We start from the raw sequence: 27,789 nt of genomic DNA on the forward strand, positions 1-27,789 counted from the left end.
CCTAATGACTTCAAGCCAGTATGTGGACAGTTGTTCAAAGAAGGATGTTGAGGTTATGTCGCTTTAGTGATTAACGAAAAAATATGTCTTTTATTTTAGTAAAGATCACAAGACAGAGAAAGATAAAAGTCAATTTAGAAGTTTTAACATGAAGAACGGAACTGTGACCATTGTACTCAATGTAGTTTTATTTTTAATTGGCATGTAAGTAAAAAACATTAATTTTTACAGTGACAGTTATTGAGTAGTAAACATTTTTCTATATCGGGTGAAATTAGAAAGCTCTCTTCAAATAAGCTCCTATTGTTTTCCATAGTCTCACTATTATGTCTTTATAAATTATAAATAGCTACTTAAGAGATTAAATATATCAGGTTTCATTTGGGTGTTCCCTACAACTTGCAAAATCAATTGTATCATTAAAATATTTAGGGATTTGGGTATTTCCTTCGTTTTTGTAAATATTTTTACATGTTTATACTTTTAACGTTTGAATTTATGCAAAGTTATCAGTTATTATTGAAGACAAATGTATCTTGTGTGTTGTTTCTGTTTTTTTAAACAAATTTTTATATTGTAAACATATGATCAAATTGAATCTGTTTTTAAATTCTTTAAATCACCCCATACTGTGTATTCCTTTATTTGATTTCTTATGGTGCTTTTATTTTAATTTCAAAATATTTAAAATGAAGTGCTCCAAATTTGCATCTTATTATGCTTTTCTGAAGCAATGAATCTTCTGTTTTTGTGCAGTATTCTTAAAGTATGTGACAATAACAAAATTCTACAAAAGTAGGGACCAATTTGCATACATATTTCTAACATGAATATATTTTCTGTTATATTTTATATATTTTATGTTACAAAATTTTCTGTTCAGGATATTTATTGTTATCAAATCTTTAGGAGCATGATACTATAGTATTCTAACAATTTTTATCAAATACAGTTAAGAATACATGCTACAGCAACAGAAAGTATGTAACTTTAAAAAGCACATATATATTAAATCCTAAAATTATCTGTTTATTTAATCATACTATTTAATTATTATATGGATTGTAAATTAAAGCACTTAATGTGAGATTTTCAAACCAAACAAATACTTTCTGGACTGCCACTCAGATTGTTGACACTAAGATTTAAAACTTTGTAAAAGATGTGTTAGCATTTGTGATTACAAAAATTACTGTATCTTTTGTACACTAAGTATGTGTGATTCCAAGCCACAAAAAAACAAGGAGATTTCCAAAATTCTGCTGATAAGAAACAGTATTATAAAATTTAAACTTTTAGAGTGGGAATGCAAAGTGGTTTTGGAACTGTAGATAAAAAATTAACGTTCCATATAGGGTAGTGTCTACAGAGGTGAAACATTCTTAGAGAGGTCTGGAAAACTTACTGAGAGAATTATTAATTTAAAATTCAATTGAATCAGTAAAGAAAAGCGTAATAATAAAAGCAGTTTTGACAAATATTAATACAAAATCATATACTGTCTTCTGATATCTTCAATTTCTTTAATGTCTCACCTAATTTAAATTTACGTTATGCATAAAAGGTTTTGGCTTAAGTTTTTGGTCAAGTTTGCAACGAGATTATCCATCATCAATGGTATCTGTCTATATGAATGTTATATGCTGATCTTTTAATTTTTTATTTGTTTCATCATCATCAGTGGTGCTACAGCTCTAGTTGAGCCTTGACCTTCCCCAGTCTATTTCGCCAGTCGTTTCTGTTCATCGCCAACCGTTGCCAATTTGCCGCGCCGATTTTCCTTGCGTCCTCGTCCACACCGTCCCTCCATCTCAGTCGTGGTCTACCTCTACTCCTATTTCCCACTGGGACCGATAATAGAGTTCGTCTGGGTGGGTAATTTTCATTTGCTCTTGACACATGTCCAGCCCATCTAAGCCTACCTATTTTTATGAAGGATATTACATCTCTACCATTTACTATTTTTTTATACTTCTTGTACAATTCGAAATTATATCGCCTTCTCCAAATACCATTCTCACAGAATGCGCCCATTATTCTTCTTAGTATCTTCCTTTTGAAGACGAGCAGAAGATTTGCGTCTGTTTTGGAGATGGTCCATGTTTCTGACCCATATGTCAGCACTGGTAGGATGAGTGTTCTATATATTATTAGTTTGGTTTTCTGGCTTAAATTTCTGTTTTTTAGCTGCTTGCTTAGTCCAAAATAACATTTGTTTGCTAGCAGTACCCTCCGTTTTGCTTCTTCAGATGTGTCATTATCGTTTGTTATGAGAGAACCCAAATATGTAAACTTATTTACTACCTCAAAATTATATTGGTCAATACTGAAGTTTTCTTCGGCGTTTCTAGCTCTATCTCTGTTATTTGGAATAGATGCTAACATTTTGGTTTTTTCCTCGTTTATTTTAAGGCCCATATTTTGTGCGGCTGTCAAGAAGGTGGAAGTCATCTCTTTAAGTCCTCGTGTAGTACGTGCGATCAAATCCAGATCGTCAGCGTAAGCCATAATCTGCGTTGATTTATTAAAGATTGTTCCCCTATTGTGTAACTCGGCATCTCTTATAGTCTTTTCTAACGCTATATTAAAGAGAAGGCACGCCAGCGCGTCTCCCTGCCTTAACCCTGCATATGTTTCAAACGCTTGTGACATATCGCCTTATATTTGCACTCTGCAGATCACTTTACTCATAGTTGTTTTTACGAGCCTTATTAATTTATGGGGAATGTTAAGTTCATTCATGGCTTCGTATAATTTACCTCTTAGGACGCTATCATACGCTGACTTAAAGTCCACAAAGAGATGGAACGTGTCAATATTAAATTCATTGGTTTTTTGGAAGATTTGACGTAGCACAAAAATCTGGTCAATTGTTGACCTACCTGGCCTAAAACCGCTTTGATATTCACCAAGGATTTCTTCCACGTATGTACTTAAACGGCTGTACAGGGTGTTGGAGAATATTTTGTACATTGTATTCAGAAGAGTTATACCCCTATAATTTTTACATTCCAACAAATCTTTTTATTTGTTTGCTATCTGTAAATTGCTTAGAAAAAGTAAACAGTTTTATTAGTGGAGGTGACTTGCAGGAAAGTATCTCAGGACAATTGGCTATGTTTCCATACTTTTGTAACATAATTGTGAGATTTGGATCTACATAATATATAATTTAAATACATACTTAAATAAATAAATCAGTTTAAAAATTTTGCTGCAAAGTGTTGGGATATTCTCTTCATGAGGTTCTTTGTTAAACTGCTGAGATGATTTTCTTGTTGTGTACCATATTTTTGTGAGCACTTTGCAATATTTTCTTTAACAGTTTGAAGATCACTAGTAATTAAATAATTAAGTATACCTCAAGATGTATTTATAATGATGCGAAGAACTTTTGGTTGGAATCACTCTAAGATCTTCACACTAATTACCATATTTATCATCATAATCCAACACTAACTTAATGCTTGATATATTAACTAAGATTTTGTTATGAAGAATCAGTTGTTGTGGTCTTTTACCTATTAACCAGTAGATTCTACTGAGCTTGAGAGGCATTTGAGATACATACCTAGGTAATAGAGAGGGTCATTTTGTTGCAATAGCTGGTGTTTACATATCTTGCTGTAGTGATGTAATTGGACATGGGGAGGTTATCCTGTATATGTCGTTGATTTGCTTAATTCTTGTAAACTGATTGTTGTCTTACAAAGAACTGTCAATCATTAAGACAGGGCTTAATAATAGAGAAATAATATATTATTTTTTTACAGACCCTGCATTAACCTAGAAGATGTAAATACTGTGTTAAATCCCACAAATAGCCTAGTCCAAAATGAATCTATTAGAGATTATCAAGAAAGTGATAAAGTAGAAGAGAAATTAGCTAATATAGAACCAGTTTTAGAAACTATTTTAGAGCCTAGTGTTAATGTGGAAGAAAGTGTCAAAGTTGCCATAGATTCTGAGAGTCTCGAGGGTCAAAAGGGCCCTAATACTGAAAATGACAAGTCTGAAGTACCAAATAGGTAAGTGGAATGTTTTTTTAGATATATATGCATGCAATACTGTACATTTTTGTAAACAGAAAGGTAAATTTCAAACTTTAGAAGTAGTTATTTGTTATGCTTTGTTATTGGGTGCGAGTGAGTAAGGGAGGAATAAATCACTGTCAAGTGGTCATTCTGTAATTATAACCTTTTATATGCTTACAATTTTTGTAGTAATTTTACAACTAATATGTACTATAAAAACTGAACTAAATCATAAACTGACTATTTCAGAACAAACGTGTCGACATATACTTATTTCTTTTTTGCTAAATTAACCATTCCTAATAGATAATATACAAGGGTAATAATGAGAAACTTTTAAACAGGATTTATATCTTTCCACTACTGCATAATTCTCTAATTATGATTGTAGTCCATCCGACAACATTCTATAAAAACTCTCTTGGTTATTTACTCAGAGAAAAGACTTAAATTTCTGCCATAGAACATTATAAAGTTCACATTGTAGTGTTAAACATTAAAAATCTTCCATATCTATTCCATTTAAGCTTGTGATTAAATATGCCTTTTCTGTAAACAACAAAAATATTTTGTGCATATTTAGAGCGCTCTAACGCCAGAATATTAAAATGTCGATTTGTTTGTTGGAAATATGCTCAAAGATGACTGTAATTTCAGTTATTAACAATAGTTATTATTTAAAAGTTGTAAAAAATTAATTTGTTGATCCAAAAACTGCAAAAATAAGGCAAAATCGTTGTCTTGTAAAATTCGACCAATGATTTTTCACTTTTTGTGGTACATATGGCAAAAAACACATCGCGAAACTCATACTTTTATACCACAGGAACATTATAATGTTGTAGTAGACAAAAATAATAAATCAAACGGATATTTTTGTTATGTTTTGTAGTCAAGATAAAAAATGTTGATATTTATTAACAAACAATTTATTGTTTTTTGATTTTATCTATTAGCTTTAGATATGTGTTTAACGACAATAATATTTTGTTTCGTTCAAAATGTCCTTAATTTATATTTCGCTGTAGATACGTGTGTAGCTTAAGCCGCGCTTAAAAAGTATTTTGAAATACGCGAATAGTATTTGTGTAATCGTGTAATGTATAATGTTGTTGAAGGAAAAAGAATCAGTTAAAAGAATTTATAGGTCCAAAGTACTCCCTGAGACTTTTGTGTAATATTGTTCTCATTTTGGTTTTGTAGATCGCAACCTTAGATTTCCGGAGTCTCTCGTTATCGTTATTTTTTCAATTTCTTCTTCTTCTATTCTAGAATTGTCTAGAATTATTGATGTCGAGGTTAGTTCAAACTAGATATCTTACGTTGACAATAAAATGAATACAAGTTTTTAACAATTTTCTGTTTTATAATATCTGCCATTTGTTGGGGTTTTCTTCCTGTTTACTTTTTCGGTGGTTCTGTAATAGGTCCTTGTTTTGGTTGTTTCAACAGTCTATAAATTGTAGCTTCTCTCTTATAGTTAGACACCGAGGAACTATATAGCTGAACGAACAAGCTGAATTTTGCAGAGACTGTCAATTTTGGGACTTCGAAAAAGATGCACAACAGTTTGCCACTCCTACTTCTGAGTGTCTTCCTAAAACCCCTCTCGTAGGGGGACGGCCAAGAATCTGATAAATGTTTCAAATAAGAAATCTAGCTGAGATAATTTTAAACAAAAATGCAGGAAATCAATTTTTTTAAATAAATTTAATGTAAATTTATTTAAAATCGAGAAAATCTAAAATTTCACCTGAAGACACGAAAATTATTCAGAAAAATAGAAATAACAAAGAAAATGGGTAGAAGGAATCAATATGTACATAGAAAAAGGAGTATTAATGAATAGAAAGACCGCAGTGCCGATTGGGTATTGAACGAAGACTTTCAACATTTTACAACCGATTATATCCTTTCTTACATTTTATCTTCACTATTGATCGCATCTCCCTGGCATTCATTTTTAAAAGAACTCCTTCCAAGCTTGAGCAATATTTGTAGTATCCTTTTTTTTTTTGATAGGTGTTACTATTATTTTGATATATGGAGGTATAAGTCAAATGACATTTTTCTTAAGTTTTCAGTTGAAATTTAAAAGGGAAATTCCCAGTTGTTGGCTGTATACCATAGTTTAAAAACACTTAAAATGAAGAAAAAACTTACTCTACAATTTTATAAAATTTTATGATTAAAATTTTTTAAAAATCCTTTTTTAAATCCATCTGTTCTTTATTTGTCTTTAAGTTATATAAAAAAACATTTGCATTTTTGTGTTTTTACGATCGCTTCAATATTTTATTATCATTGTACATATTTCTATGTAACTCAATTTGAAGAATGCTACCAAAACCAAACTGTCCTGATTTTCCTGATCCTTCTCGGATGATACTTAGTACTTTTACTGCATTGGTTCATAAATATGTAGATAATTTGACAAAGAACATATTCAACAAAAAGATGTTGTTTGAATTATGCATAATATTGTCCAGTATGTATTTGGAATACGTTCCAGAAAGGTAAGATACTATACAGGGTGAGTCATGAGGAACTTTACATACTTCTACCATATGTAGAGTCCCTCAGGGAGCATATCATGTGGCCACTAAAAAATGTCAACTCCTCTTCTTTATTAATTAACAGGGTGATTTGTGTAATTGACCATTTATTTCATTTTACTGTAGTGTTTATACGGCTCATTTGATTTTTTTAATTTTTGCATGATACAGTACACTACTATCAAGCATTCGACTGGTATTAGCTAAACTAAAAAATTCCAGGACTGGCTTTGGAAAAATTAATTTAGAGATTCGTATTAAATATTACACCTTGTATATATATTTTTTAAATTGCAATAAGTGATTTTCAAACTACATAAATAGCCAATGAAAACGACATATGCGACAATGTTGTCGCACTTTTATTAAATTTTTAGTGAACGATCAAATCTTACCAAAAATAGAACAACCATAATGAAGTATCAAATTATAAGGTATTAATTTAAACAAATGTTATAAATTTCAAACATTTTAATTAAAATGAGTTCCTACAACATAATCTAATACGTAGAAAATTAACATCTTTACTGTCACTTTGTATTATCTCTACGATAGAATCAATTGTTTTTCAATTTTAAATTTTTACTCATAGATCGTATTGGGGCATTATTTTCGATAAATAATAAATTAAATTGATTAAAAAGTCAAACCTCTTGTATGTGTTAGTTTGTGTTGATTGTAAATGATTAAAATTTTATGTCAAATAATAATACATTGCATCAACTATACTAAATAAAAATAAATCTAAAAAAGTTTAAAATGAAGGTTGGCGTTGACCGTTTGACGTTTCTTGATATTTTATACCCATTGTCATTATTGTCATTATCAATTGTTATTTATGTGTACAAGAATACATATTTCTTCTGTCATATCTACGTTAAGTACATTGTGTTAGTTTTGGTAGAGCTTCTGTTACTTTCGTTCAAAATGCCACATCAGTTTTCGACCACAGAATATACAGACATAATATTTGTTTATGGATTCTGTAATGGGAATGGTAGGGCTGCTAGTAGAGAATATCGCAGGAGATTTCCTAATCGTCGAACTCTCAGTCATCCAACATTTGGGTCAGTTTTTAATTATTTGCGAGAAAATGGCACTTTTCCTAGTGGAACAACAGAGCGACATGTAGATGAAGCGCAGGAAGATGACATTATGGACGCCGTTACTATGAACCCTACAATAAGCACTAGACAAGTAAGTCGAGAACTCAATGTTACTCAATCAAAAGTAAGTAGAGTCTTACAAAAAAATAATCTATACCCATATCACATTCAAATGGTTCAGCGACTACATGCTGGAGATGAGATCGATAGGTTGGAATTTTGTAGATGGATTAACAATAATCGACCAACGCTATACAGGACACTATTTACAGATGAAGCCCAATTTACCAGAGACGGGATAAATAATTCACAAAATTCATATGTGTAGGCAGAAGAAAATCCCCATGCTATTCGAGAACGTCGTTCTCAGTTAAGGTTTTCGGTTAACGTGTGGATTGGTGTCATAAATAACCAATTAGTAGGTTCTCACTTTTTTGATGGTCCTTTAACAGGGGAGGTCTATTTGAACTTTCTACAAAAAATTTTGCCGAATTTGCTTGCCAACGCGAACGTTGCTATCCGAGGGATGTATTTTCAGCATGATGGGGCACCCCCACACTTTTTACTGGCAGTGAGACAACATCTCAATAATGTTTATGGCAACAGGTGGATAGGACGTGCAGGTCCTATTTCGTGGCCTTCAAGATCCCCTGATTTGAATCCCGTTGATTACCATATTTGGGGACGATTGAAGCAACTAGTTTACGCAGTGAATATTAATAACCGACAACAATTAATTGATAGAATTATACATTGTTGTAATACTATTAGAAACGATCCCCAGAGTATCCGTAATTCAATACGTCAATTAACAATTCGTCAACAAAAATGTGTACAGGCTGCAGGGTATCTATTTTGAATTATTTTTATTTTGTTACCATTATTGTATCTTTTCCAGTTCTAATTTATGGGTTTATCATAACTATGTACATATTTTTAGTTTTTTTTTTAAATTGTTCTTCGTTATTGTTAGTAGTTACTGTTTTTTGTTGTGCAGTGACTCAGTTTATCATTTCAATTAAAATGTTTGAAATTTATAACATTTGTTTAAATTAATTAGCTTATAATTTGATACTTCATTATGGTTGTTCTATTTTTGGTAAGATTTGATCGTTCACTAAAAATTTAATAAAAGTGCGATAACATTGTCGCATATGTCGTTTTCATTGGCTATTTATGTAGTTTGAAAATCACTTATTGCATTTTAAAAAAAATATATATACAGGGTTTAATATTTAATACGAATCCCTAAATTAATTTTTCCAAAGCCAGTCCTAGAATTTTTTAGTTTAGCTAATACCAGTCGAATGCTTGATAGTAGTGTACTGTATCATGCAAAAATTAAAAAAATCAAATGAGCCGTATAAACACTATAGTAAAATGAAATAAATGGTCAATTACACAAATCACCCTGTTAATTAATAAAGAAGAGGAGTTGACATTTTTTAGTGGCCACATGATATGCTCCCTGAGGGACTCTACATATGGTAGAAGTATGTAAAGTTCCTCATGACTCACCCTGTATATGAATTTTTCAATTAATTTATTATTTGGCGCTCACTTAACTGTCTTTCTTACTTGCTGTTCTGGATTTCCTTTCTTGCTCATACCAACTGTTTTACTCGATGTCATCGATAATGGTTCCTTCAGTACCCATTATTTTTTTAATGGCGTTATTTCTGGCTCTATCTTTTCTTGAAAGCATGAGTTATCTTCTAATTATATCCATGGATGTATCGACGAGTATGGAATATACCATCTTTCAAATATTCGCTACAGTTTCTCTGAAAACCCCATAAAGAGTCTAAAGGGGTCAAATCGTATGAACTTGGTAGACAGTTCAGATCACGTTCACGTGAGATGGACATTGAGCAAACACGTCGTTTATACTCCTTTACCTTCAGCTTTGGGTCAGTTGAATGTTCGTGACTGGGTCCCAGCATAAAATTTATATTAATAATAATAAATATTTATTGTAAAATATTACACCGGGCAGCTTGTTTTCATGAAAAGGACCATTTTTCCATACGTCCATCTTTGCTAGTCGACGTCAAATTCTCTTCGCCTGCCGCTGATGTTGTTGATTGTTGTCATGATCATTTTTATTTTCATTATTTTCTTCATATTCAATTGTGTGCTCTAATTCTGCGTCCGACTCTTCAACTGCATTTTTGGGCCATGGAACATGTTCATCATCATCAGAGGGTTGAAATGAAATCTGACCGATTCACACCCCAGTTTCGAGTGGTTGTCTAAATTTAGATATAATAGGTTTCACGTAGGATAGTCCAAGTTCATTTGCCCATTATTTGTTGGGGTTGCGATGCACTTCATCATAAAAATAATCTTTAAAATAATAAACCATTTAAAGCTTATGTAGATACAGGTGTACCTTTTACGTTATCTACGTATATAAAAATTGCCAGTAACTTAAAGGTTACCTGGTTCAGATTAATTTGAAACTACTAATGAACTAATGCCCCGATGCATTCTACCTTCCTCAGAAGTTCTGCTTGTACTTTTAGTAAACCCGTTTACATGCTGTTTAAACAGTCACGTTCAAAATTGATTTTGTTTCATTGTAGTAGTATTTCATAGACGAGCAGCATGCTTTTGTAGCTGGTAGATCTACCGTACCTATTCTCTTAAGCGGTCCATTCGTGAATAAGCCGCATTATGACGAATTTCTTCCTTTGTTGCAGAGTAATCGATGATACACCTATATTGTTGTCAACAGAAAGCTCAACGGTGGAGTTGGACCAGCTCTCCGATATATCCGTAGTTTTAACTAGTCAAAACGAAGAGATCGCTTCGAAGAAAATCCTAGAAACCGAAAACGTTAACATTCCAATTAACATTTCCGCGAACACTTCCGAAACGGAAGAGAAGAAAGTCGAAGAGACGGTCGTACAAATCGAGGAAAGCGAGAAGAATGCCACCGAAGGAAAGACTGAAGACATTCCTTCGTTTTCCGAATGGGCCCAAAAGAGGCTGGAAGAGGTCGAGAAAAACGAACAGATTAATTCTTCTATGAAGGGAAATCAAGTTCCTAATGGTAAGTTTTTTAATACATTTTAACTACCATTATTTTCATCATACAATCTGCAGGTAAATAATTATTATTATTTATGAATTATTGTGTAAGTACGTCATTCTGAATTAATAATCCGCATTCAGTATGAAGATAAATAACATTAATTATTTTTAATAATACTATCGTCTCAAATAATATCCTGTTTAAATTAAACAATGTGCCAATATATATTTTATATAATTGTTTTTTATAATAACATTTCCTTCTCGACAGTATCACAACAACGTTTTGCTTATCGCATTTCTTGTTTTTCTATGTACATATTAAATGTCTTCGAACTTGGGCATTAGATTACTATGTACTTGTGTACTTGTACTTGTACTCGGTTATATCTATCAGGATTCTTCAATAATTATATGTACGAACCTAAAAAATTCAGGGATTTTCGACAAAATTATTTTAAACGAAACTTTTCGACAATGACGACGTTTTTCGTGATGCATTTCTTGTTTTTGATGTAGTAGGTATTATGTATTCAAGCTTAGGCATTAGATTACTCGCTTATAACTGAGAGAATTCTTCAATAATTGTACAATTGACAAAATCGTTTTGCTATTCCTATTTTTTTTGTTTTCTTTGTAATGTCTTTTAACTTTGTTATTAGATCAGAGGTTTATATCTAGGAGAATTCTTCGATTATATTTATGTGACCCAATACAGTGGCGCACCCAGGGGGGGGGGTTTCGGGGGTTAAACCCCCCCCCCCAGGACCCTATTCCGACACTGTTACTCACACATTTTAAGGACTCAAAATGGAGGTAACATCATAAAAAAAATTTCGGTGACCAATCAAAACCCAGAGGTCAATTCTGGGTGCGCAGCTGACCCAATAAAAAATTAAATATTTTTCGATAAAAACATTTTAGACGGACTTGTTATCGTCAACCAATTTTCGAGGTTTAGAAAGACATGATTATAACTAGACTTCGGCAAATATGCAAATAAAAATGTAGAAAATATGCGCATAAATATGCACGTGTTTACCCGAAAATATGCAAATATTTTACAAAATATGCATACAAATAAATAAAAAAATCATAAAATAGTAACAATTTTATTTAAAAAAAAAGTGTACATAACTAAATATTTCCTACTATTCATTAAGATTTACATTTATTTTAAGTAACTACATCATTTTTAAGTATGAATAAACTTATTTAGAATTATGGTAACAATAAATGACCAAGTGGTGTTCAAAATTTTCTAACAAAAACTTGTGGCTTCTGTCTGAGTACATATATTTATATATGGAAAAACTTCGTTCAACATCAACTGATGTAACGGGAGCATTTTTCAAACTAACCAAAACATTTGGTTCTAAATTAATTGTTTCCGAAATATTTCCAGCTAGAACACTGACTACTTCAGAAAGAATATGGTAACCTTTATTTTTTTCCATAGTAGCTTCAAATTTTTTTAAAATATCTTTTCCAATATTACCTCTAACGTTCCGACAACATGACGCAAATTCTTTTATTAATGCTGTACTTTCGAACAATGACAGTTTTGGTGATTCTAACTGAGTAATTGTTTTTTGAACAAAACTAAAATTTGATTTTATAAATGAAAGTTCTTGTTGAAGCAAGTTACTCTGAAAAGTTTGTTTAGAATCCAAAAGAGATTGGGAACTTTCATCTGTTAACGTATCAATTATGTTCTTTATTTTAACAAAATGATCTGCATAAAAATTAGCTGCTTCTAACCATGTTCCCCATCGCGTTAAAATAGGTTGTGGTGGAAGAGGAATGTTAGGTAGCATTTCTTTATAAAGTTGAATTCTTATAGGAGATTTAAGAAATACTTTTTTGACACTGGATATCATGGTATTTACAAGAGGAAACTTTTTTCGTATTTCCTCTGCAACTCTGTTTAATCCATGCGCTACACAAGTAACATGTATTAAATCTGGGAAAAATATTTTTAAATTTTGTCCTGCTTTCACCATATAAGGAGCAGCATCCGATAAAATAAGCAGTAATTTATTAGTAGGAATAGTTGTCGGAAGAAAAAAAGTTGCTAATGTTTCTTGTATAAAACGCGAAATTGTTAAAGCATTTGTTTTCTCAAGTTGCTGGCATGAAATAAGATGAGATTTTGGTAAGGTATCTTCTTTAAGAACACCAATCAATAAATGAGCAATATACTTTCCTGAAGAATCAGTGGTTTCGTCTACAGATATGTAAAAATAATTATCTGCAATTTCTTCCTTAATATTAATTAACACCGACGAGTATAGCCCGTTCACATTATTTCTTCTTAGAGACCGATCACTTGGAACATTAAGTTTGCAATATTTTTTTAGAAACGAACTAAAATTTACATTTGCTAATTTTGAAAGCGGTATGTTTGCAGACACTAATGCGCGACACAAGTCTTCATTAAAAGTTTCTTGCTCATCTAATTTTTTTGAAGTAGATTGGAAACATTTAGCCATTGAAGTTTGATGTTTTCCTCCTATTTTTCCTTTTTTTACCATGTGTGAAGCAGTTCTCACATGTTGGTCTATCTGAAATTTCTTCTCACATGCTATCTATAAATAAAAATAAAAACCTTTATTTTAACCCAACCTTTAAAATATAAAAATATACAAGGTGTTTTTGGTTAATCAAATAACTGGTTTGGAAAAAAAAACACTCGCTAAGTGTTTTAAATGCAGTATTAATCCACAAATTAGTTTTTGTTACTAACCATTAGTACATCATATAACTTATTTTAAAATTCAACAAAAGTTTTTTTTTTGTTAATTCAATTACAATAAAAATAATTGTGTTTTAGAATAGCTGACTTCATAAAAAAAAGTAAAGGTGAAAATTTTTTCTAAATACACACCATTGTATTGTACCATGGACAATTTTTTCTCACTAAAGGAAGCTATTTTTCATTTAAAAACAACCTACGAGTACTAAATTGCAAGTAAATACGTTTATTGGTTTTAAAGTTATTGTTGTTATTAACTAAAAGAATTTAATTTTTTTTAATTTTAACACCCTGTATCTCGAAAAGTAAATAAGTTTGACCCCTCATTAACTATATCGTTTTGTTCAATTTTTCGAGAAGTATCTACAGTCAAACGTTGTAAGTGTCATTTGGAAACACCCTGTATGTATGAAATATTAGATATTTAATAGAAAATATTAGATACTTACAATTTTGCCACAGACTGAACAGTAGATTTTTCCCATATCCATAGACAGCTCTATATAAGGTTTAATCCAAGTTGAAGCACTGGTTGTTTTAGGCATTATAAAATCACAATCTTCCTTTTTGTTACGCACAACGAGTGTTTACGCTTTGAATATCAAAACAAAAATGATTTACAAATCTGAGCATCAAATTAGAAATGTTTAGGTACCTAATTCAATAAACTGGGAGATTTTAGAAAATCCCTAAATTAGGAACAAAACTATTAGCCGTTTACCTGCTGTTAAGATACAATAAATTGTAGATATATTTGGGGATTAGATCATAAAATGCAAATGAGCGAACCCTTAGCGATTATCCAATAACTGAATGCCTCAGTGACCGAGACTTTCTAAGAATGTTGAGGGCTACTTAAATTGATCTTCTTTAAAATTGTAAATGTTTTGTACCTGTAGAGATTACGTACTTAGATCATTTCTTGATTAAAATGACTACAAAATTTTATACAAGAATTGAAATAAATTGGTATGTTTAAAAATTTTCAAATACAGTATAAAAATTTGAACTTTTATGCACTTTATGCAAACTTTTATACAAATATGCCAAAATATGAAATATTTGCATAAAATATGCACAATATGCAAAATATGCAATATGCATATTTGCCGAAGTCTAATTATAACTTATCTAAATGGTCCCAACATATTGAATGGGGGATTAATTTAGAATTATTTCAAAACCTTTTTGTCGATGTAATACCAGACGTATGAACAGGTCCTTTATCTTGATGAAAAGCTATTCTTTTTGATAATATTGTTTTTTTGATCGGCGTAAGAACAAAAGTTATTATTAAATCGATATCTTTCTCTTCCTCATTCTGTTCAATTATTTACTGTCTAACTTTGTGGAATGCCTTTTCGGAGTCAATGAAACATGAAAATATTTCATAATTAGAGTGGCGTACTCTGTGGATCAAAACCTGGATGATTATCCCACTTATCACGGGTTTACACCCATACATTAAAGATGCAGTCAAATGAAATGTCACAGAAAAGCACCAAAAATGGTATTTGAATGACTGTAAAATAATTTGCATTATATATTACGAATATTTCGCAAGGGTAGACCTACGTCTGTTTCATTATATTAATTTATAATAAAAAAAATATACACTGATTGCATTTTCAATTTTTAAAGGACAAATAATTCTAATAAGTAAATCTGCTCTAGTCTACCATTCTATTTGTTATAACAGCTATAAAAATGTTAAAGATTTAAAAATAGTTCCACTTTGATAAGTCATCGTCGGAAAAATATAGAAATAACGAACAGTACGTGACATTTATTGCTTTTGCGTTTTTTTTATAACACTAATATTTTGCTTTTCGTTGTAAAGACATAAAAAGGTGGTGATATTAATAATTTTATTGTTATTGTTGATAACGAAAGCTGTAACATAGAAAATAATAGACTCACATTAATTAACGTAACATAAAATTGCTGATGGAACGGAGAGGCACCGAGAAGAAGATTTCTAAAAAATTAACGTCATGAACGGAACGTGAGATGGAAAAACTAAATAAGATAGGAATAATTGAAGTTGGCCCCGAAAGAATTTTTGTTGCCTTTCCGAGTATTACTGAAAATAGCAAAGGAAAGAGCCGAAGTAAATAATAAAAAATGTCCGGTCAATAAAAAAATAACCATCTCGAATTAATGGTAGGTTAAATAGGAGGATGAGTAGGAAAAATAACTGGGCACTTCTGATGAATTTGGGAACAACGCTAATTCCAATACCAAAGCTCACAGGAAAGTGAGAGAGTGTACAGCCTTAGAACAGTTCGAAACCGGAAAGGATAATAAAAAATATAAAATTAGTATTTCTTGGGTTTAGGTTCAATAAATTATATTACATGTGGAACTAGATTTTATTTTCCATAGAAATCAACGTTTCAACAGGAAACATGAAACACTAAATAAAAAATCAGAAGGTTTTTGGGCATTAAATTGTATGTTCATGATTTTTTCGGAACACTCAGAATTTTTTTTTTTTTTCGAAAAAACACATTTTTGGCGATAGGGCACTTTTGGGACAACCTAGGGAGCTGAAAATTTGGCTAAAGGGGTTTTGAAATATGTACTTTTGAGTGCCTAATCCCAAATAGGAGTCCAGACGAGTGCAGATTTTACCATCTTATCTCGCTACAGCCTTAAATTGCACTTCGCTAATGAATTTGTACGTGTTGCTATTTGGAAAAACACATTGGTAATGCATTGGTTAGTTATCAGTGTCTTGGGGCTTGGAAAACTGACACCCTCGGAAGGCCTGAAGAAGAAATCAAAGTGAATGTCGAAAGCTCGGCACAATGATAATCGACGCGTTTGAACCAATTAATTGTTTTACTACAAGAACAATTTGTTTTAACGTTTGGCATTCTTTTCTGAGGTAGATGCTGCTTCCTCAGGTTCTTCTAACTCTAATGCCACAAACTGGCCGCATTGCTCCCGTGGTGATGCTTTCCCAAGTTATCATGCTCCTTTTCTAACTTGATTGCACCGTACAGAAGACGACCAATAGTCAGAAATACGTATATACGATACTATTTTGTTTTTGTTTTCCTGTTTTGCGGGACATGCAAGATATTGTGTATATATATATATATATATATATATATATATATATATATATATATATATATATAATTATCAATACATTATCGCGATCCTTTTATACCAAAACTGCCGGACATCCGTCACCGAAATCCATACACGCCAATTTTATTCAATTCGAAACTTACACTAAAATCGTGCACATCGTAATAATATCGTATTCGTTGTAAAACTTTTTAATTCTTACGATAACGATAACGCGACTGCGAATCAATGTTTGCGTTTTGCGGCCTTGATTGTCTAATTTAAAAGTTAAATATTATTAAGTGGCGTTTGGCCGCTAATGAGTCCGGATTTTCGTCAGTTGAATAATGCAGATGGTGTTAATTTAAATAAAAAAAGTTTGTTATTGGTAATTGTTTAGTAATTATTAGGTCAAAAAGTGACATTTAATGATATTTTTTCAGTTCAGACTTTGTCTAATAGTTTATTATTTTTGCCGAGTACTGGAACAAATCGTTTATTATTTTTGCAGTTAACCGATTAAAAACTTTGTTATAAAACAGTTTATGCCTTTAATAAAACATAGTTTCAGATAAATGACCTATTTAAGTATTAGAAATATTGTTATATTTATTCTGTTCTTCTCCCTATTATTCTTTATTTTTTCGCATTTTTAGGCGACTGTTCTATACTGTTTCATCATCCCCTTTCCATTTTTTTCTAGTGCTTCAGCAACTTTCTCGTCTGGTATATTAGTGACCATTGTTGTTACTGGCTACGTTAGGTAATTTGGATTTCAGTCGCGTTTTTCATTTAATAATCTCTCAAAAAACTTTTACACCGCCTTTTTTGCAAAAATTAGTCTTTATTCATAAAAATAATCCAACACTTTTTTAATTTTTCGATGCCGCCCTTGTAAAACGATTTATCTTTAAAATATGCATCAGTATTCTCCGATTACTATAGACTATACTGCGGGAACAGAAGCAATTCAAAGCCCAGTTCGTGTATTTTTGTCATCGTTTTTATCGACTTGTCTTTTTGAAACAACAATGTTTTCTTCAATAAATGATTGTCTTTACAATTTCGGTCTTCAAACGCTCCAATAAGCCAATATAGTAGTTGCTATTGATTTTTTCTTCATGTTTCAAGTAGTCAATGAAAATAATTCCTTGTGGAAACCAAAATACAGAGGCCTTCACTTTTCCGGCGATTTATTGCGTCTTTGGTCGTTTTGGATGGCTTTCTCCGGGTGCTGTCCACTCCAATGACTGCCGAATTGATTCTGGAGTGAAGTGATGATCCATGTTTTATCCATTTTAACATACCGACGCAAAAACTTCCGAATAAACATATCTAAATAGGGCCGAGATTCATCAATGCGTTGTTATTTTTTAAAACAAGTTTCTCATACCCTAATGTTCATGTAGAATAGTTAAAACGTTATCCTTTGATAACTTTAGTGTGTCAGCTATCTCTTAAAACTTCAGTTTGTGGTTTTCCATAATAATTTTCAACGTTTGTTCGATTTTTTCGGGAATAACTGCATCATCTGACCTTCCAGAACGCTCAGCATTATTGGTTGTAATCGATGGATGAGAGTCTCGGCAACACTTTTTGAGCCATTGCTCAGTTTGGACGGTATTTTTTCCCATTTCCCACTACCCAACTACGTCTTTACGCCTTGCTAGCTAAAGTGCGCCTGGTTTTTTAACCTGGTAGTGCCAAGTAAGACCGAACCATCATAAAAAGCCTATTGTTATTCGATTTTGAATATATTGACGTACATTTTTAAACTGGTTGAGAGTATAAAGTATGGTGCCAAAGATAATATGCAAGTTTTCAACACTGTCAAGAAATGGTCTATTTAAGAACAGCTTTATATATAACGTTGGTCAAGTCCCGAGGCTAATCGTAAGATGTCGACTCTAATGGTAGTGCAAACCTTCAAAAACATACTGTCGTTTGGGTTATTATTTACCTAGTAACAGTTCTTGAAGTGACGCTACTTTTGAAATTTTTATAAATGGATTGAAAGCATTTCGTGTGCAATTTCGTTATTTGATGGGAAAAAATACCAACCAAACTGAGCAATGACTCAAAAAATATTACCAAGACTTTGTCCCATCGATTACAACCATTAAACCATGGTTGAATTCGAACGAGGTCGTACCACGTTCTGAGCGTTTGGTAGTTATCAAACTTAGGCTCGGAACTTATTGACCGACGTAAAATTTATTACGTTTTTTGTTCGTAAATTTATTACGTAGAAAAATCCTCTTCTATATTATTTATTTCCAGTTAACGTACTCTGTAGTTGATCTTTGTTTATTATCAGTAATGACTTTTACACGAGACCAATTTTATTTTAATCAAGTACGAAATTCATCAACCTTGATGTTTGTTTGCAGATTTTGTTAGTATTGTTACTATGATTATATTTGTAATGAATTGTTTATTCTATTTATATACAGAACTCTTTGTATGTAAAACTTTCCTATGATGGAGCGTAGGCGAAGTATAAACTAAAATACTGATTTGCCGATACCGGTTAGGTGTCCTCGAGTGCTTTCTTGATTGCACCGCAGTAGCCACTGAACAATATTCTCATTATTACTACACTTATTGGTCCAAAAAACTTCGCGAATAACTAAAACTTCAGAAGATAAGCTAGAACTTACCCAGATTATCTTTTTTTACCCAGCATTAAGGTGACTGTATATTGATCCTAGTACAAAGTGTCATTATTACGTTGTACTACAGCTTTTCTATAGATTGTTGTAGGCAATGTTGTTAAACGTTGAATAGTCATTCTGTAATACCTAATCGTAGTATTGATGAGAGAAACAAATAGCACTTTTTCAAATGTTTATCCAAGTATTGTTTTTCTTTAGGTAAAACCCAGAATGCGAAACTCCGTTGGAAAAACTACGCTTCGTTAGACTGTGGAGCGAAAGTGGTAGCGGCAAATCCGGAGGCGATCAGTCCTGGAGCGATTTTGTCGCCGTCCAGCGACGAATACAAGCTGAATCCTTGCACCAGTCGTATTTGGTTCGTTGTAGAACTGTGCGAAGCTATTCAAGCCAAAAAGATCGATCTTGCCAACTACGAATTGTTTTCTTCGTCGCCCAAAGAGTTTACGGTGTCAGTCAGTGAAAGGTAAAGACAGAGAAGATAAATATTTATATTTTTAATCCTTTAATAAATTTGATAAATTTAAATTTCTTTAAATTTATTTGCTAGGTTTCCAACTCGTGATTGGGCACAAGTAGGAAAATTCACCGCCGAAGACGAGAGAGATATACAGAGCTTCGACTTGGATACCGAACTGTTTGGGAAATATATTAAAGTCGAGATCAAATCTCACTATGGGTCAGAACATTATTGTCCCATCTCGCTGTTCAGGGCTTACGGAGCATCTGTATTCGAAGGTAAGTAATATTTTTTACATATATTAAATGATAAATCACTTGAATGTGTGCAGAGAACAATTATACGACTGAAATGACAAACCTAACTTGTGGCAAATTTATGACAATTGACACACCTTTGACAGTTGACAATTTACATATCATTGACATCTGACAATTGACAAATGACGCTAGCTTCTTGGTTTTATCGTCGTTATTTATTTTAGTTCTGCAGAAGGAAGACGTTAACAGACCTGACGACGACGACGATGAAGACGAAGACGATGAAGAAAACGATCTGAATTCTTCGCAAACGGACAAAAAGAATTTGTTCAGTTCCGCCACCGACGCTGTTATGTCTGTCATGAAACGAGCAGCCCAAATTTTAGGTACGAAGTCGAACGATGACAGTCAAAAGAGTAAAAACTCCAGCGCCAGTACATTGATTAATACTTGTAGTTCCCCTCGGCATATTATTAGTTGTCAGAAGTGCAATGAAACACTATATGGACAGGTAAGAAGTATTTAGTATTGAAATTGTACAATTTTTTTAATAACATCTTTTTTTTGATTAAAATTTAGAGAATTTCACGTTTCCAAGACCGATAGTTATATGAATAGATCATGTACAAATAATTTCATATTTCTGATAAAAATATTAGTGTTTAAATTCATTCCAGTTGTTTTTCACTTCATTTCTGATTATAATTTTTAAAATTTCAATTCTCCAAGACTGAAGATTAACAGTACACAGCTATTGCACACTAGTGTCTCATACTTTTGAGTATATTTTAAGTAATTTCCATTCTGCCAGACTGAAAGTTAACGAAATACATGTCTGACATAAAGAATTTTATATTTCCAATAGCAATTTAAGTTTTAAGTCATACCAATTGTTTTTATCTCCTTTTTCATTGCAATTTAGAGAATTTCACATCTCCAAGACCTTACCATGCATAAAGAATTTCATTTTAATGGTTTTTCTATTCAGTTTGTTTTTTAGTTTGGGGAATTTTCGTTCTTGAAGGTTGGAAGTAATTTATACCACAGGTACTGCATAAGGAATTTCTAATTTGTGTTAAAAAGATGTAGTTTGAGGTAATATGAGGTGATTTTCTTTTTATTTTTGATTAAATTAGATGGATTTTAAGTCTACAAGATCGGAGGTTACATTACATCGCTTCTGCTAAGAGAATTTGACAATTCTGCAAAAAAATTGTTTTTTAATTCACTTCGGTTGATTTTCATATGTTTATGATTATGATTTAAAGGATTTTGATTCTGCAACACTTCAAGTTACCAAAACACAAATAAATTCTTAAAAAATTGCTATAAATCATTATACAAAGCGTCCATTAACCTAATCTAGCATTATTATATCTTTTTTTTTTTTGAGATGCAAGAAGTACAGGGATAACTCATCATCATCAGTTGGCACTACATTCCTTCGTGAGCCTTGACCTGCATCAAACATTCCATTCTTCCCTGTCGAGTATCTGTGTCCTACAATCTCCCTTATATCACATGTACACAATTTCCATACCGTATTAACACATTTAATTATACATAACGAAAGATTTCATGCATTTGATTAAATTTTCCGTATGCTCTAACAAATTTCTCTTTATTACAGATATACGAGTTGTTGAGCTGCAAAGCGGAAGAAATAAGACGAATCGTCAGTATCTCTTCGATCTACAAAACTCTAATATCGTCGTGTATATGTAAAAAATTTGGCTACGATTTTAAAAACCATTCGGATCGGAACTATCTGATCAAGAACATCGAAGCGTTCTTTCCTGAGCCCTACATAGGTGCAATGTGTAATGAGGCAGCAATATTAGAGAATTACGGAGTACTTAATGTTAGTCAACAGTTTAGTAACATCACCAAGAAGATTTCCAACGAGAAATTAATTGAAATGAACATAGAGATTCAAGAAGTGAGAGTCGTGGAGTCGGTTACATCTAGTGACATCTTGCAGAACAACACTATTACTAATGTTTCCACGGATGAGATCGCTCAGATCAAACCCACCAAGACTCTTACAGTGAATGAGACTCTTCCGAAGACCGACACTCAAGGAACACCGTCGGAAAGCGTCGCATCTGTCGAGACAGTCACCGAATTACCAGAAACCGGAGCTATTTTCCCAGACAGTACCACCGAAGGGACTTTTGTGAGTGAGGGAGATGTATCTACCGAAGGGACAGACGTCTTAGACGATCAGTTGAATAATATTATATCAGATTTGACTGCGGAAGGTCCCAACACCGTTGTAGCAAGCAGTGCCTCGGCTAATAGTCCGCAAGCCGCCAAGGAATCAATATTTTTGAGATTGTTCAATAGAATTAAAGTAAGTACATATTAAAAAGTATTTTTTTTAACTACTGTAATGAAATTTTTTTGTCTTACTTACGTAGATTGGTTCTTTTTTTAATAGAAATGAATTCACCAAAAAAATTGTACACAGTTACTCTATTTAATGTAGAAAATACTCACAACATCTTTTGCTCTAATATTAATTTTCGTTTTTCTTTGTTACCTCAGATATTTTGACATTTGAAACATTTCAGATTGTCCTGAAGGCCTTCAGAGATTCTTCTCAATTCATCTAAAGACGTTAAAATATTCCAGGAATATTTTTAAATATTCCAAATTAATTGAAGTCCTTAAATAGTCACATAAATATTGAAAAGTAATCTTGAAACATTCCAGACAGTCCTGAAGTCGTTAAAAAAGTTTTTAGCCTTTCCTCTATTGCTCCAAATTTTACTAGAAATTTTAAAACAATCTAGGAATATTTAAAAGTATCCTGAATTATTTTTAGAAGTCCCAAAAACAATTCAAGGCAGTCTTAAAATACTTAAGTATGCCCCTAACTCTTTCAAATATTGTTGAGCTATTTCTGGTTTTCCTGACATCTTCCAGAGGACTTAAAAGTCGTAAGTAGGTCAAAATATTCCAAAATAACCTTAGGTTCTTTAAAAGTTCCTACAATGTATTCTTTTTAGTCTGTCCGGAAGTCCTCCAGATGTTTCTGAACCATTTATCGTTACACCAAATTTCTTTAGAGCTTTTAAAACAATCCAAAAATCTCTTAAGATATTTCAGGCAAACCTGATACATCCAGAGCCTCTTCCCGGACGTTCTTTAGTTCTTGAGCTTTCTCCAGAAGCTTTGAAATAATGCAAGTATCCCCTAAAATATTCCGATCCACCATGAAGTCCTCCATAGACTTAAACCATTTTTGCTTACCGTAATTTCATTAGAGGTCCCACAAAAATTCCACGGTGGCCTTGAAAGTTTCCAGTCTGTCCTATAGTCTCCCAGAGACTTTTTAATGAGTATTGGCTAACACTAATTTTACTGGTAGTTCAAGAAATATTCCAGGCCAATGTTAAAAGGTTCAGCCTATCCTGAAGTCCTCTTCATCCCCTATCCCACAGTCTCCTGAACTATTCCTAGTTGCCCCGAATTTCGATATATGTCGCAAAACAACTCACAAATAATTTTTTAGGAGTCCAAGAAACACTCCAGGGTAGTTTTAAAAGGTTCCAGACTAATTTGAAGACCGTTTAAACTCTTTGAACCATTCCTGCTTACCTGGAATTTCTCTAGTGCCTTTAAAATATTTAAAGAGCCTCCTGAAATATTCCATGGCAAGCTGGGGTCCTTCAGAACCTCTTAAACCATTAAAGAATGTCCCGACTTACTCTAGAGGTCCCAAAACAATTTAAAAACTCTTGAAATAATCCAGTTTAACCGTAAGTCGTGCATAGGCTTCTGATATATTTCTGATTACCTCTAATTTCACTAGACGTCACAGAAATACTTTCAAAGACCATTTTAGAAAGTTCTAGTCGATTTCGAAGTCTTTTAGAGTCGCTTAATCCATTCCTTGTTGCCCCAAATTTCACCAGAGGTTCTTAAACATTTTTAATCGAATCATGAAATATTACACAATAAGCTCTAGGTTGTTAGAGGTCCCAGAAACACTTCGGCCAGTGAAAAATAGTACTTCACTTCAAAGTTCAAAACATTCTAGGAGTGTCGTGTGACATTCCAGAATAGCTTGAAGTTCTTTATAAGTCCCAGAATCAGCCCAGGGCAGTCTTAAGTGATTTCAGCCGGCCAAACCATTACTGGTTATTCCTAATTTTACCAGAGGTCTTAAAAATTTTTAAGAGCATCAAGAAATATTCCAAAATATTTTCTAGTTTTTTGTTGGTTCCAGAAACACTCCTCAACGGTTTTAAAGGGTTTCAGTTTGACCCCAAATACTCCAGAGGCCCTTAAACCAATCAAATTGCCCCGAATTTCTCCTTAAAACAATCCAAAAGTGTCTTAAAATATTCCAATCCTCCATAATGTCCTTTATATGCATTCAAACCATTGCTTATTGCACCTAATTTTACTTGAGATTCCAGAAACACGCCTAGGTAGTCTTTAAATGTACGGGTCCTCACTCAAGTCCACCAGAATTTTTTAGAAAGTTTACAGGTTACAGAAATACTCCAGGGCAGTGTACAATGATTACAATCTGCCCGGAAGTACTCCAGAGACTCATAAACCATTCTTAGTTGCAACTAATTTATCTTTCAAACAATCCAAAAGTGTCCTGAAATATTGAAATTCTCCCTGATGACCTCTTTATGCATTCAAACCCTTTCTTATTTCATCTAATTTCATTAGAGGTTTCAGAAACATTCCTAGGTACTCTTTAAATGGACGGGTCCTCACTGAAGTCCATCAAATTTTTTGAGTCATTCTAAGTTGCCCCTAATTTCACCAAAGGTTCCAGAAATACTTCAGGGCAGTCTTAAATGGTTACAATCTGCCGTGAAGTGTACAGAGACTTTTAATCCATTCGTGGTTGCACTAAATTTATCTTTAAAACACTCAAAAAGTGTCTCAAAATATTTTAATCCATCATGATGTCCTCTATATGCATTTAAACCATTTCTTATTGTGCCTAATTTTACTAGAGGTTCCAGAAACACTCCTGGATAGTCTTTAAATGTACGGATCCTAACTGAAGTCCGTCAGAATTGTTTGAACCATTTTTGGTTGTCCCTAATTTTACTAAAGGTTCCATGAACACTTCAGGGTAGTGTTCCAGTGTGCTCCAAAGTCATCCAGTGGTTTTTTAACAATTTATGTTTGACCAGAATTTCTGTAGAGTCATAAAGCAATCCAAAGTACTCCATAGGCTTTTAAACCGTTTCCGATTATCTATAATTTCATTAGAAGTCCTAGTAACTGTGTAGGGTAATGTTTAAAAGTTCCAGTATTCCCCGAGTGATCTAAAGGCCCTCTAGAGCCTTTAAAATTGGCTGAAATATTCTAATCCACTCTGAAATCCTTCATAGCTTTTATACTATTTCTGATTTCTCCAGAGATCCTAGAAATAGTCCAGTGCAGTGTTAAGAGATTTCCCTGAACTCCTTTATAGACCTTTAAACCAGTCTGGATTTTACTAGAGCTCAAAAAACATTCTAAAGCACTGTTAATAGGTTCCAAATTGTCATAAAGTCCTCCAAAGGCTTGAGACCTTTCCTGATTAACCATAATTTCGCTGGAGATCATAGAAACATGCCAGGATAGTCTTCCAAAGACTTAAAAAATTTGAAGGGTATACTAAAATATTTCAATCTATCCTAAATTTCTTTACGAGGACTTAGAAACACTCCAGGCAGTCTTGGTTTTAATCTGCAATGAAGTCCTCCCAAGACTATTGTACTGTTTCATATGATCTTAAAGCAACTCAAGTATACCCCGAACTATTCAATACTACAGCAAAGTACTCTAGAAGCTATTAAATCATCCCTGGTTGCATCGACGTTCTCCTTAGGTCTTAAAACCTTCTAGATCTACCCAAAATAATCCCAAATCACTAGAAGTGCTGTAGAAATCCAAAAGAAATACCAGATAGTTTGTATAGAGTCGATATCATGTTCTAATTAATAATGACTTGACTTACTAGTTATGCAAGCAACTATATGTTAAACGTAATATTGGTTGCATAACTTACAGTAATCACAATTTATAGCAATGTGTATTTTCAGTCTGCATTTAGTTTTATATAGGAAGGGTATTTAATTGATGCTTTGTTTTAGGCACTAGAACGCAACATGTCCCTGTCAAGCCAGTACCTAGAAGAATTAAGTAAGCGGTACAAGAAGCAAGTAGAAGAGATGCGCGAAGAAACACAAAAAAGAGACGAACTAAATAAACAACTAGAAGAACGCCTCGATAAGCTGACCGCTACCATCGAAAATATGGCAGCCGAACGCAGAACCTTTCTCTCCGTGGTCTACTGTCTTCTTTTTTTCGGTTTGTCTTGCCTCGGTATTTACTTTTTTTGTGGAAAACGGCCGGAGGTTTCGCGAGACCGTGAAGAAGTGCCTTCGGCTGGTCGTCGTAAGTCTGTGGATGAATTGAAGAAGGAGGAGAAGAAACGCCGGCCCAGCGATCAAGTACTTAAAATCGTTCGGTACTCGTCGTTGAACGAGGATCGGAAGTCGAAGAAAAAGAAGAAGAAAATTTATCACAGCAGGTCTATTTCTTTGGGCAGCATAAAGCTAGACAAGGAAAAATGGCCGGAAGAAGGTGAAGGTCGGTCGATGATTGAAGAAGTACCTGTCGTGTTGGACGAAAGTGATAATTCGATTCTAGATGGGTGTAAATTGTCGAAAGAAGTAGAAATAGAAGGACAGAGCAAATCTAGTCAAACCGAAATTGAATGTAGAAACGAAGAAAACAATTTATCTACCTACGCGAATCTGATTTCTAACGAACCGATAAAGAAGGAGAAGAAAGGTTTGAAAAGGCTGTTGAAGAAAGTTTTTTAAGTTATGTTTTGTGTGAAGTATTTACTGTTTACTTTTACCGTAATTTATTTGATTATACTATTATTTTTTTAACTTGTGTTATTTATTGCCCTTGCCCTGTAAAGCAAATAGTGCCTCTATACAATCTGGAAATATAAACATTCAACTACGAAAAATTGGAGGAAGTAGGCAAGTATCCAATCAATGAACCAAACACTGAAGAATAATCTAAAAGTACCATTTCGCCATTGGCGAAAAATGGGAGAGACCTATGTCCAGCAGTGGACAGAAGAGGTTGCATGATGATGATGATGATGACCATTTTATATGCTTAATTTTCCAGAGATTTTGAAACATTTCAAGATAGTGCTGATATATTGTAAACCGCTCTAAAGTCCTGAAATCTTACAAACTGTGCTTAAGTCTACCAACCGCCCCTAAAACTCTCCAGCTTGTCCTGTAGTCCTTCAGAAACTCTTGAAATGTTTCGGATTCTCCCAATTTCCTCTAGAATACTTGGAATATCGTCAAATATTCCAAATGACCTTATTTAAAAATTCCAGGAATATTCCAGAATAGTCTTGAAATACTGCAGATCATCCTAAACGTCTCCAGAGGCCACCGAAATCTTTCATACTGTCCTGAACTTATCCAAAGACTTGAAATATTCCAGATTACACTAAAGGCTTAAAAGCGCCCCTAAAGTTTTGGTCCACCGATTTTCTCTAGGTGCCTTGACTCACCCTAGGAATATTCATAACTATTTTCAAATTCTTATACTAATTTTGAGAGTTTCTGCATTGTTTTAAACGCTTAAGTTGTTCTGAAATCTTTCAGATGCCCCTAAAACATTCCAAGAAGAACCTGAAATCTTCCAGAGACACTTTATATATTCTAGCTGCTCTCGATTATCTCTAGGGGTCTTAAAGCATGGCAGAAATCTTCAGAACTACTTTAAAATCCTTGAACAGTTCTAGGAACATTACTGAATTGCCCTAAAACC

The 27,789-nt window shown here is 33.0% G+C and overlaps 1 protein-coding gene across 1 annotated transcript; it reads left to right on the top strand.

The window, feature by feature from the left end:
* Positions 1-26,879, top strand: LOC140437854 (SUN domain-containing ossification factor). Its single transcript, XM_072527631.1, has 8 exons — positions 1-204; positions 3,774-4,028; positions 10,398-10,750; positions 19,438-19,702; positions 19,787-19,974; positions 20,181-20,467; positions 21,587-22,309; positions 26,073-26,879. The coding sequence occupies exons 1-8, from the start codon at positions 149-151 to the stop codon at positions 26,805-26,807; spliced, it is 2,862 nt and encodes a 953-aa protein (XP_072383732.1). The 5' UTR covers positions 1-148; the 3' UTR covers positions 26,808-26,879.
* Positions 26,880-27,789: the final 910 nt, after the last annotated feature.

This window comes from Diabrotica undecimpunctata, chromosome 3 (assembly GCF_040954645.1).
Source record: "Diabrotica undecimpunctata isolate CICGRU chromosome 3, icDiaUnde3, whole genome shotgun sequence".
Taxonomy (NCBI): domain Eukaryota; kingdom Metazoa; phylum Arthropoda; class Insecta; order Coleoptera; family Chrysomelidae; genus Diabrotica; species Diabrotica undecimpunctata.